Here is a 13,466-nt window from a genome sequence, read left to right as displayed (position 1 = left end):
GAGCACCAAAGTCAGTAGGATACATCATCAGGGAACCATGAACCATGTCTGTACCACATTAAGTCAAAACTTTGAGCTGCTGGTGGTGCCGCGGGAAGGTCAGGGGATCACCAAAGTCATCCTCACGCATCCTCTTAGCACCATGAATAGCTTTACAAAATTACAAAATCCTCCTGCTGGAGGAAAAATCAGGGCATCACCAAACTCACATTGCGTTGCCATGCCATTAGCATCAAGTACTGTCAAGTACCAAAAGCTAGCATCACACATCTGGGGTGAGTTCAATCTCAAAACATTTTGCACCAGTTTGCAACGTTTTCGGATTGAACGGCATGTTTCCTTGCAGCGTTGTGCAACGTTCCGCAATGTTTGTAAACACAATCATGTTAAAAAGACAGTAAAATGCAGTGCGTTTGCTTACACAGCAGGGTGTTCCGGCACCACCGTTTCCATAGACAAAAACGTTTTGCTACATTTTCTTAGCGCTGAACTTGCATGGTCAGACTCGTCACTACCTATTCTTCTATCAGATGGTCGCTGATTTAAATGAATAATTCACAAATGTTGTCTTATTTAGGCAAAGTTATTCTACAACTTATTGTGTTTAGACAACATTTAACATTTTGGAGCTTTGGTTTTATTTGTTAAATTCAAATGCTACACAGCCTTGATCACAATATGTTTGACCAAATACACATTGATGTACCAGTATTTTATTTATTTATCTAATTTTCTACTGAACAGCGTCCACTGTGGCGCGAGTAACAGTTAGGGGGTTAATGGTTAAAATGTGGTGTAACAATAGCACAAGAAGAGAAGAACAGTCAGTAAACTGACTCAGCATGTCCGTTAAACAGCAATCTAAAGCAAGATATGTAGACATTAGTGAAAGGAAATTATTCATTGCTTACTTCACTAAGCTTGAACAGACCTTCTACTCTTAACACAATATAAATATACATTCCTTAAAGCCAAACCCAATGTCCTTCCACACCACCTTCCCTCAACACCAGACAAACACACACACTTTCTCATGTGCCAGGACTTAGAAAGAGAAATAGGCTATACATGTATGTATGAGTGTGTGTCTGATTCAGAAGCAATGGCACAGTGTCACCGCACTCATCAATCTAGTCGCTCTCCCTAAGGATGATGTCACTGGCACCGAGCCCGGCTGGTGGCCCACTGGACTGAGGGGACCAACTCTCATTATCTCCCGTCCAGATTTATAGGGCTGCCGTGCTCATATTTTACACTGAGGGACATGGAGGGAGGGAGGCAGGGAGGAAAAAAGATGGAGACACGGACAGAGTGGGAGCGACAGAGTATTTACTGATAAATCACCCCGCCTGACTATTCACTCTTTAAAGAGAACTCTTCTGGCTATCAGCACTCTCAGCAGCATCAGATATCAAAGTGTGTGTGTGTGGTATTCCTCTTTAGACACCATATGCTGTCACAACAGACAGAAACATAACTCACTTTGTAAAACTTCACACTGTGGAGACTTCTGAGGTAAAGACACGGCATTCAATTTCTGTTTATTTCCCTCTGTTTCTCTTTCACACACAACTTACAGAGGTTGAAATCTGTGCAGATGACTTGTGAGTCATCCACATGTGTTAAACAAACACACACAGACTACCTATACTATTCATGCATTCACCCACTCACAAATCCGTTGTCTCGCCAATTCCACCTTATCAAAAGAAACTTCAAACAGTCAAACTCTCCATGTGTTGGATGCAGATGTAACCGATTACTTGGCATAGCTAGCCAAACACCTTCCTCTTCCTCTCCCTCCTCGACACTCTCTGTCTCTCTCTCCATGTCACCATAATGTCACAACATTGTTCCACGTGATTGGATGTCTGTGTAACGATGAAAGATTGGCATCTCAACACAGCAGATTTCAGCAGCTACACACCTGCTGCCTTTGGCGCAGACTGCTACGCCTGGGAATGCTACATGGTACAGATGTAGTAGCGTGTGTGTTTGTGTGTGTGTACTTTATGAGTACTGTCCAGGGTATTGCATTATGCTCCATCTCCTAGAATGGGCCTAATGGGCTGTGAGGAGAAAGCAGACAAAGCAGGCCCAGAGGCTGCGTACGATGTGTCTAACACCTGGTCAGCCATGTTACTGGGCGGCCATATTGGATCTGTGCCGGGCCCTTCTGTCTCTTTGCTAACTAGTAAATGCATCCTGGGGAATAACCAAGGTGGCTTTGCTTACAGCAAATTCCTAATCCAAACCAAGTGCCTGTAGACAAGCAAGCTCTTATGCAAGACAACAAAGTGTATTAAAATAGTCTGTATTATGTGTACTTGTTTTCTTTTACAAAACGAATAATATCATTCCAGGTATCTGAAGATTGCTTAGGAGTTGTTCTTAAATGTAAATGTTGTCAAAAGGATTTTAACATATTTTTCTGGAGACAGAAAAACCTTCAGGTCAGTTTGTCAGACAGTTGTCTTTCCACAGCTCAGAATAGCTAGGAATTCCATTCATATTGGCTGATGTTGTAACACATGAATACGTCCAATGGCAACAACAGTTGCCAAGAAAGGAAATAGTGTGACCTTTATGTAGTGAGGTGGAAAGTAAGGGTGTGGATCTGGTTGGTAGAAGGGTCATATCCTAGAGAGAGTTCTTGTCACAGTCCAACAATTAATGGGGACTTTTTTTTTCATCACAGCTACATTCTTTCCCTGTGTTTAATTTGCCCAGTCTTTACTGTAGTTGCCATGCACACATACCATAGAAAGAAAAGTAATGAAAAAAAGACACTGTTACAAAACATGAACTTATATGTGTCTAGTGGTTTTGTTTTTTTGTTTCTTTTGTATTTGTTTTAACAAAATATCAACATATGGCAACTTGATTAACTACAATATGTCTAAAAATCCTGACATAATGCAAACTGTTGGCCTGGAGCCAAACACATGGCTGAACCAAGACAGTGTGGTCAAAGCAACATCTGGAAGAGGTGTATGGGGCAAGAGCAGTGATATTCAATTTTGGCACTGAAAATAAAATTTGGCATTGAAAACAAAACTGTAACGGAAAAAGGAAAAATTGTCATTGAAACATTTGTATTGGAAATAGTTGTACCAGTGACACTGAAAAAAGCATACAAAGCAAACAAGACACACAAAAAAACTGCATAAAAAAACTGCCACTGAAAAAAGAGCGACATGATATGACATGACAACATTTCAAAATAAAATGAAATAATTTCTAATGCCTGCACCTTATTTTTCAGTTAAACTTTGTTTCAGTGTCAGTGTTTCAGTTTTCAATGCCAAAATGTATTTTCTATGCCAAAAAGTAATGTTGATGTGTAACAAAGGAAAGGTATGACTCTCTCTCTCAAGGCCAAAAATGTACCCAAGCATAACACATCACCGTCTTCAGTAGATACCAAATGGAGCACAAACAATATGTACGTGGGGTTCACAAGATTAACACCAATTTGCCAATGACCTCCGGCTTGTGGGGAAGAGGAAATAAGGAAGTACCTCTGATCTGCTGATATCAGGAAGCCTCACACCCACACATATAAATCATGCTTGATGTTGTAGATAGAGGTGTTTGTTTTAGCCATATTGGATGGGTAAGGATGTGTTTCTACGCACTGATGCCTGCTGAATGAATGTAAACACTATCACACTGTTCACTGGGCTTTCCCTACAGCGTGATGTTAGCTCCTCTGACCTGCTATCATCACACTGCTTGTAACCACCTCCCTCCTTCTGTCACTCACTGTTATTGGACCTTGAATCTGTGTCCCGGCAGCTTGATGGAAAGACAACATAACTACTGTCCACCTCGGGATATACCCTTTAGATACTGCAGGTGTGGCTTATAGGGGTAAATGCTTACTGTGCAAAAGGCAAAGGCCTACAAAAAAGCCGACGCAGGCTTGGCCCCGTTCATCTGCACCTGCTTCAAAATCAGAGGCAGGTGGGGAATACTGGGTACAACAGTACAGCGTGTAGCGGAAGAGTTTTTTTTTTTTCTAAATACTTATCACGTTGCAATGACTTCAAAAGCTCCTTAATGCTAAAGGCCATACAATGTGATAACTCATAACGGAGGAATCCTTCAGAGAGGCTCCTTGTCCCCCTGTAGCCTAGCAACTACAATACAGCTCTTTTTTGCTCTGCAGTGTCGTTTGTTACAGGGAAGGCGGCACTATCACAGCCGTGGAATGAGAAGCCAAGCAAAGACTGTAGCATGCCCGAGATATGAGGAATGACATGTGAAAAGAGAGAAAAAAACCAAACAAGACAGAGTGCATTTATGTCACGTCAAGGGACACAAAAGAATTGAGAGACTCAAAGAGAGAACACTGAGAAAGATATGGATAGAAGAGACTCAAATTTAAAAAAACACACGTGTATTTTCATACACATACACAAAAAGCCAGTGCAGTTATGTGAATACAGACACACACACCCAAACTTACACACACTGTAGCTCACCCATATTTGCAGACATCCCGTTGCCATGGCGATGGGCAAGGATGAGGAGGAGGCAAACGAGGTGTTTGCGGAGTCTCCTTCCTGTGTGCAAAGTGTTTTCCCCTCACACTCTCTTACTTGGAGGATTAGCTTTATGATTATGCATCTGCTCTAGCTCCACCAAGACTGATTAAATGTGGCCCACTTCCATTCCAGAGAGGAGGATGCCCATGGAGGGAGGATGCCAATGCTCTTCAATCGCCATCGAATACGAGGCCCTCTATAGGATCTGTTGGTTATGCTCGAAGTCAGGGGTTGAAGCATGGGGAAGGGTTTATCTCTGACAGAAAGATGAATATTACATGATGCGAGGTCATCCTCAATAGATACACTCATGAGTCATAGAGTCGTAGCAGAACTGTATTTTCAAATGTGAATGAATATTGCATTGATGGCCTCTTTTATGTCCTCTTTACGACTTCATTGTCCGGGCCATATATCAGTGTGTTATTCATTCCTGCAGAGATTAAATCATTCACTTATTCATGCGGCCATTTATTTGGTTTAATCTCCTTGATTTGCACAAAGAGTGGGCTCGTCCGGAGGAGTGGTAGGTGAGTGATGAATGTGGGAATGGCATGCTGATGTGGAGTCTGCTCTAAAAAATATCCCACTGTTCCCCCAGATGTTCTCTAAGCATCAGTGGGCCATGTGGATAGATGGGTAGTGGTGTGCAGCCAGTCGTAGATTCCCAGATGACCCCCACCCACATCATAACATCAGCACTAACACACTCTAGATACAGACATACTGTATACTAGTATATGTTAACATGTGTCCACCCCCATATTAAGGTAGATGTATATGCTACTATGTGCAAGCATGTAAACCAAAAACACTTGTAGGCACTGTACATGTGGCTGACACGACCTCTGTGCAAATTTATTCAATGCTTACATTTAAATAGTGACAGTCCATTGTTTCAGCTCTGCTCCTTAATAGACTGAGAGCACTTCTGAAGTATATTAGCCCTGACCTTGTGTTCAGAGTGCCCAGGCTAGCAAGCTCTAACTAGCAGGCCAACAGCGCTGGAGTCCATCAGAGCTGTCTTTAAGTAGCCATGACTAAGTGGTAGCTGGCTCCGGATGGGCCCAGCTCAGGTTTTAGGGGACTCTGCACTCTCCACTCTACAGAGGCTGAGACCAGCTGACCACCTGTGGTGAGTAAATCTCTCAAATAAAGCACAGGCATGTCATAATCAGGCTTTGCCAAATGATTTACATAATTGGAATCAGAAAAAGTAGGTGATTGCATTTTAAATGGTGTTTGATGCTCTGGTACTTGAATATCATACAGTTAAAAAGTATTGTATTAATTCGACTAACACAACTGGCCTGCTCCAGCTTTTCCGGGTGGATAGGCTGGCAGCTGCGACCACCTGAGGGTGTGTCACACTTTTCTACTTTATTTTAAAATGTCACTGCTATGTTTTCACTTTCAAGTCAAGAGGGAGTGGCCACAGGGTGATTGGAGAAAAGCTGGTTTAAAAAAGGGAGCACTTCTTAAATTTGAGTAAATATAAAATTTGTTGGACAGAGGCACATGAAAGCAAACGAGTCACTGAAGCAAAGAGGGAGCTGATGGGTTTAACCAGCAGGTGACAGACTAACCTGTGGTCACTCAACTTATATTTGCCATGGCTGGCTAGAATTACAGGCATCCAATTAGTGCTGAAACAATAAGTTGATTAATTGATCAGAAAAGTAATTGTCAACCATTTTGATGATCAATTAATCGTTCAGTTTATTTGTAGTGTTTAAAGATTAGGAAAATTATGATGGGCATTTTCTGACCATTTTATTGATTAAATGATTAATCCATTAATACACAAAAGCAACTGATTCATTGATAATGCTGAAATACACATTAGTTGAAGCCCCACATCTAAGCCAATGGCACATACAATATCCATTCAGTAGATCCATACAGTATAATGCAATGTAAGATTAACAGTAAATGTCAATGGTATTTGAACAGAGCATCAGCTCTCAAAATGCACAGTGTGTCTCCAAACAGTCCAGTTTCCCCTAAACTGACTGCTTGCTAGTATCAGCCTGTTTTAAGCATGAGATGTGACACTGCTGTATGTAAGTAGAAAAAACATTTATAGTATTACTTTGTTTTTAAATTTAGTCATAAAAAAAGAGAAGAAAGGTCAGGTTTTGAGTTATAGTAACCGTAGAGGGCTACATTTGAGTGGTGGTGTAAATGATAAGGGGATTAAAAATGAGCACATGAAAGGACAGAAACAGAGGGAAGTGACAGAAACATTTTCCCCCTTTGTGCTTGAAACAAGAGAGAATCAGAGAGAAAAACAGGGCACCGGTAGACTCACATACTTAGTTTTTCTAACGTGATTTAGGACCCTCAATAACAGGTGGAGAATGTGGTAAAAAAAAATGGATTTGAATCAGTGTTTCACAGATGGTTCACTTTGGGGTTCACGTTTAGTGGCACAGACATCAATTTCATTGGGAGAAAGAGATAAAAAATGTTGAGTCTCATCTCCATTAGTCAGTCGTCCCTTTGGAGACAGCAGCAAGAGATTTATGTCCTGGCGAGAATAAACAGCTGGAACTTATGGGAGCGGTCTGTCGCTGTCAGGACAAGCCTTGAACTATCAAGGATAAAGGCTGAGTCACAACTTGGCTGGTTGAGGCCAAAAACATGCAGTGGTATGTGAGTCTATCGTATAATTTATAAATACGACCATGGGAAGGAATATTATCTTCAGACTACTGGCCAGGGCAATGGCAAATAACTAACTGTATTTGTAATGGAGTTTAGTTACATGATATCGACAGCGACTTTGACTGCAAAACCTTGATATACCATTTGATGTGTAAATTTGCATGGGATTAAACCAAAAAGCTCGTTCTGAGTCATAAAATACAGACGTGAAATTTGTTCTATGACTGCAGCATAGAGCCATGAAGTATAAATCACAGTGACAGAGCTGTACAGGATAACTCCATCCAATCAAAGAACACTCAGGGGGACAAGTGCACTTCGCTTAGGCTCCATTTGCATTTTTCCCACAATGCTGGTGTTTTATGCTCCTTAAATAAAAGCCATCATCCATTGGCAGACTCTGGCCCAGGGTGATTTAATTAATGGCGAGCACATCAACTCCCATATGTGGAACATGCCTGGGAGTTTGCTTGTCGATCAGCATCTGCCGCCCCTGCAACAAAATATGATTCCAATCAATGCTGTAACGGCTTAGAGGCCTGACAGGAGCCACAACAGCAATGGCAGGAATGATGACACATTGTTTTGGTGTGTGTGTGTTTGTGTGTGTGTGTGTGTGTGTGTGAATGTGTAGTCATGGGGACTTATTTCTGTATTATGGGTCTTAACAAATATCGTAATTTGATCAAATATGTTTCTATTTTAGGAAATATAGTGATTACCAATGCACTGGAAGAGGCAGCTTACACATGAATAATAAAAAGGCCTTTGTTGTAAGCATAAATAATACACGCATGGGAATCTATGGCGCAGGGAGAGGCAGGGATGTGTGTGTTTGCACTTTGGTCTGCTTTTAAATTATTCCCAGGTCACTCATGTCAACACACGAGACACACTGCAGGACAGGGGCAAGTATAAAAATTTTTATATATGATGCCCCCACAGTGGTCCTGAAATAATGCGCTTTCGCTAATTCCCTCTGGTAATAGCAGCTACTTAGGCCTGAGAACCAGATCAACAATGTAAAAGGACATCCTGGTGATGGGATCACAACCTCACAAAAGCCCAAATTATTCAAACTGGCACAGCGTAATGAAATTCAATCTTGTCTCCATTCTATTCATTAAGAAAAGCAGGAGTGATGCTCACTGGTGAGAACTACACATAAAGGTACGTCTATACTCTCAAAGTCTTCGTGGTATTTCTCTAGTATATAGCAGTGAACATTATCATTGTTCAATATAGGTTCCAAAACAATCCCTGAGATGTGGCAGGCCCTAAATGCTCTAGTTGCCAGCCTGAACGATATCATGAATGCAAGCTTTCTAAAAGCCCGGTGGACACATTGAGCGCTCGCTTCATATGCCTACTAATGAAAAAAAGACCAGTGCCCATCTGTACAGTGCATCTGTTCCCTGAAATCACTCACAGACAGTTCAGAAAGCTAACACAGCGATCCCCATTGTCATTTACAGAGCTGGTTTGGCAGGCAAATCGAGAGCTGCCTTCGTCTCACAAGTCTTAGGGTGGACACTGACAGTTGTCTCGTTTGTCCCCAGTGGATCCAATTCTCTGAGGTCATGTCTGGAGAGGTTGTAGCCAAGAAGAGCTACCTGATGGTAGCAACAGCCAAACTGGCACACAAGAGGAGCTGGAGATATGGGGGCTCAGTGCTCATAGTCATTGCTGTATACCTACCTGAACTTCTTGAATTGATTTTGTTTACTTTCATATTGGCAGTGGAGTCTCAACTCGGGAAACAGGTTAAAAAATCTCTTTCATCGTGCAGTGGACAAAATATTTTTTTATCCGGGTGGTTAGAGGAGTCTTTGAGGATTCTGGAAAATGTTTCAGCAGTAAGTGTTATTAAACGACCCTCTGGGATTTTCAAAGATCGCTGGGTATTTATTTTTCAGAAAAATGGATGCTTAGCTCTGTGACTTGAATGTAATGGCAATACATGAGAGGCACAAATAAGGGCTTGTTGAGCTGGTTCACTTTCTAGCAGGTAGAAACAGTACCTTCTCGCCTAAGTGCTGTACACAGAACTCAGCCGAGGCATTTTGCTCAATGCCACAGAAACAATCAGTCACAGGCCTGTCTCTCTAAGCTTTTAACTATTACCTGCCATCTCCATATCGGACTGTAAGGACACTACAAACAGTAAGCCAGAGAGCAGGTTAAGTCCTGGTTGTATTTTGCTGGAACAATGATTAATGATCTGAGTGTGCTAATCTATAGTCCTGTCTGTAGGTGTTAATGCCAGACATGTGCTTCTCAGTGGGTACCACAGCGGCACCACCTGGCCTAATGACACTGCCTCTTACTAGTCAGCAGGTCTCTGGCTCGACCTGCTCCAGATCAGCTGTCGGGGCAACACACGGTCCTGGAGATTAAGGTGTTAGATCGCCACCACATCATCGCAAAGGTGTCACATTTCTGCTGAGCCCACATGGAGAAGGTGTAAATGTGAAAATTGTGTTTGCGTTTAAAGGCTCAACACTACACTTGTTAAGGTGGCCATGTTTCCTAAAGTGTTAACTTAATGCGTTTCATGTCCAAGGCAATGTAGTTATTCCCATCTGAATTGTTGGACGCATTATGTTTGGAGCCACACTCATGCCACAGTCATTTGATTAGAATTTGGCAGTGTGTCATGGACATGTCACATTGATGATCTATCTATAGTTATTAATAGAAGCTGTGGGGGAGTGGGTGTAATTGCATTCTTGTGATGACTGACTACGTAATGCGGTGAGCAATGTAAGTAGATGGCAGCAAAGTGAATCATATTCTGCGGTGCTGTCGCTCATGGCAGGGCATTTGGTCACTTCACACACACACAATGATCAAAAACACTCACTGTTTTCAACTACCAGCACCTGCCTATGCCTGCAATCCACTGTAAACGACTTGCCCCTCAGCCCCCATCTTTGTTTCAGTTGCCATCACATTTCACCAAATTATTTTTGTGCCCTGAATGAAAAGCCCCGTAAAAGAATCCCATTAAGTCGGTTTTGAGTGTGACAAAGGCATATGATTTACCAACTGTAGCCAAATAGCAGTTTGGTGTGGCGAGCTGAGGCTATGCAGCCTGCACAGTGACTGTGCATTACAACATGCTGCAAGTGCCTTGCATATGCAGTGCAGCATATGTAATGATACATCACTGGACTTCCCAATGCACTTTCAAGGTACAATATGTGGATACACTGTATGTACAGTGTCGGTAATAATAATTAATAATTATTCATTTAGCTGAAGCTTTTAGCTGAAGCTTTTATCTAAAGCGACTTACAATTGCTATGTATATCAGAGGTCGCATGCCTCTGGAGTGACTAGGGATTAAGTGTCTTGCTCAGGGACACATTGGCCAGTGTGTCACAGCATGTGTCTTATCCACGGCCCCATCACCACCCCATGAGCAACAAGCTTTTTGCTTTTACTTTTAAAGCTACAACAAACTTTAGGCCAGATCATGTCTTGACCGCGCACTCTCCATTTTTGGAATGGATCAGTGCATCACATCGTGCCTCAGATAAGTGATGTGACCGGAGCAACCATTGTTCTCATTAGCAAGCAATAGGCTTGTCCAAAACCCAGCGCTTCAAACAGTCCTCGGCAGACTTTTTAATGTAGGGTTTGTGTAGGCATGGGTAGAGAGACACCAGCACAACATGTGAGAGAATGCATCAATACCATCGGAGGGAACTTGGTGGTTTGTTTGTGTGATTGGGTTGCTGGTGCTGTCAAAACTGCATGCTTGTGGTACATGGACTCATCTCTGTGCAGAAGTCAGACAGAGAGAGAGCGAGAGTGGGATGTTCAGAGAGAATTTACAGCAGTAAATCCACACTGGATTTGTTTTTAAGATGTCCAGAGCAATAATAAACTTTGCTTATGCTTATACTGCAGAAAAACAGAGTAAATAACCAAAAGAGAGACTCAAGACTAAAATGAGAGAATGTGTGCGTACCTTTGTGGGCGTGGGTGGATAAGAGAGAAATAGAAAGTGAGCACAGAGTAAATTGGGAGGAAAAATGTGAGAAAGAATGTTCTAGAGAGAGAGGGGAAATGTCCCCCTGTCAGCCTCTTGGCCATGTTATAGAGACCCACAGGATTTAGTTTAAGTCCTATTTGGTATATGGGGCTTAAAAATCTGCACCTGGATACCCCTGCTGCATGCTCTATGCAATTTGTCTCCTATTTCTTTTGTTTTAATTGCTGTTACTGTTGCTGGAAATGTAAAGCACATCATCTAGAAGATTGTTGTGTGATTTTAATAACAATTATTAATTAAATTAAAAGGATTCACTTTTTGATGAAAAGCTTAAATTTTGTTGTATTGTATCAATCGATGAAAGAAACAAAGCAGACCTGAATACCACTTGACAGATGCACATACACAAACATTCTCTCTATCACTGTAATTGCCAAAACCTATCAATGTTGACTCCATCTTCCCCCATGTCGGTGCAGTCTTACCTTTGACCAACCTCCCCTGGCTACTTAAGATGAGGGAGCACAGTGTGTCCACACCACACCAAAGGTCATGACTGTCACAGAACTCAGCATCTCCGTTTACCGCCATAACCCTCTCTGATAGCAATGCATGCCTTGTAAAACCGGAGCAGGATACATAATGAGTCAGACTGCTACATGTTTGAAAACCAAGGTCTCAGAGTGATGGATTAAAATGATCTCATGCAGAGCCACAACAGAATTTTGAAGAACCCCTGGAGTAACCAAACCCTCAGACAGTCGTCAGAGCGTGGATGATGGAAAAGATAACACAAATGGTTAAAGTAGAAGAACACTTTAAAGCAATCATAGTTCACTTTACTTGAAAGTAGTGTATGAACGGAGTTATGATTTCTAGACTAGAAGACAGGATTGTAACTGAACATTGAGCATTAAATGTCAACATCAGGTATAAAACATGTTTTCAGCACATATTTGGGGATAGTTTTGAATTACAATATAGAACATCAATATACCATACGCCAAAATACATGCTTTTATTAACATGCTGTTGACATGTGGCAAAACAGGATTAGACAAAGGAAGGAAATTTAACTGTCAATAATACAAAAGTTGGAGGTAAAGACAGATAAAACCTACAGAGAGAAATGCTATATGATAGTAAAACAATGAGTAAAATTGTTGCATGACATGTCATATGGTATGTGGTCGCCTTTGTTCCCGAGTTATTTCAGACTTGTCTTGGAGACGTATCAGTGATCTATCTCTCCACCTTCTACACTAAACCACAGAACTGAACCACATGATTTAGTCAGCTGTATTAAAAGAGAGAGCTTGTGAAACACAAATCATCACAAGGCTATCTATTGTCTAAAAGAGAAAAGCATCACTTACTAGAAATATTACTCATTCGATTTGGACCTATTCTGCAGCAGTTCTCACTCGAGATATTCACTTTATAACAAAATGCCCCACCCTGATACAAAACCCTAATCATCCAATACACCACTATTTGTCCATTTTCAGTATTTTCATTGAAATTAAACATGAACAGTGTCCAGTTGTTACATATGCTGACCAAAAGCAACAATGCAACCAATGAGAGTCACAGAGCATTTTACTGTCTGTAAATATAACAACTTTAGCAAACATATCAGAAATCAATGAGCATTATATACACTGCTCAAAAAAATAAAGGGAACACTAAAATAACACATCCTAGATCTGAATGAATGAAATAATCTCATTAAATACTCCTTTCTTTACATAGTTGAAAGTGCTGACAACAAAATCACACAAAAATTATCAATGGAAATCAAATTTATCAAACCATGGAGGTCTGGATTTGGAGTCACACTCAAAATCAAAGTGGAAAACCACACTACAGGCCGATCCAACTTTGATGTAATGTCCTTACATCAACAAGTCAAAATGAGGTTCAGTAGTGTGTATGGCCTCCACATGCCTGTATGACCTCCCTACAACGCCTGGGCATGCTCCTGATGAGGTTGCGGATGGTCTCCTGAGGGATCTCCTCCCAGACCTGGACTAAAGTATCCAGCAACTCTGTGGTGCAATGTGGCGTTGGTGGATGGAGCGAGACATGATGTCCCAAATGTGCTCAACTGGATTCAGGTCTGGGGAACGGGCGGGCCAGTCCATAGCATCAATGCCTTCCTCTTGCAGGAACTGCTGACACACTCCAGCCACATGAGGTCTAGCATTGTCTTGCATTAGGAGGAACCCAGGGCCAACCGCACCAGCATA

General features: G+C 41.7%; 1 protein-coding gene across 1 annotated transcript in view; it reads left to right on the top strand.

Annotated features, from left to right (window-relative positions):
• The first annotated feature begins 4,512 nt into the window (after positions 1–4,512).
• LOC123958298 (myosin-10-like) overlaps positions 4,513–13,466 on the top strand; it is a 49,831-nt gene continuing 40,877 nt past the window's right edge. Inside the window, exons 1-2 of the mRNA XM_046031591.1 lie at positions 4,513–4,572; positions 8,777–8,905. Coding sequence (XP_045887547.1) covers positions 4,513–4,572; positions 8,777–8,905 — 189 coding nt within the window. The remainder of the gene's footprint in view (positions 4,573–8,776; positions 8,906–13,466) is intronic.

The sequence above is a fragment of the Micropterus dolomieu genome, linkage group LG02 (genome assembly GCF_021292245.1).
Source record: "Micropterus dolomieu isolate WLL.071019.BEF.003 ecotype Adirondacks linkage group LG02, ASM2129224v1, whole genome shotgun sequence".
NCBI lineage: Eukaryota > Metazoa > Chordata > Actinopteri > Centrarchiformes > Centrarchidae > Micropterus > Micropterus dolomieu.
The sequence above is the reverse complement of the archived record's forward strand: the minus strand, read 5'-3'. Positions and strand labels throughout refer to the sequence as shown.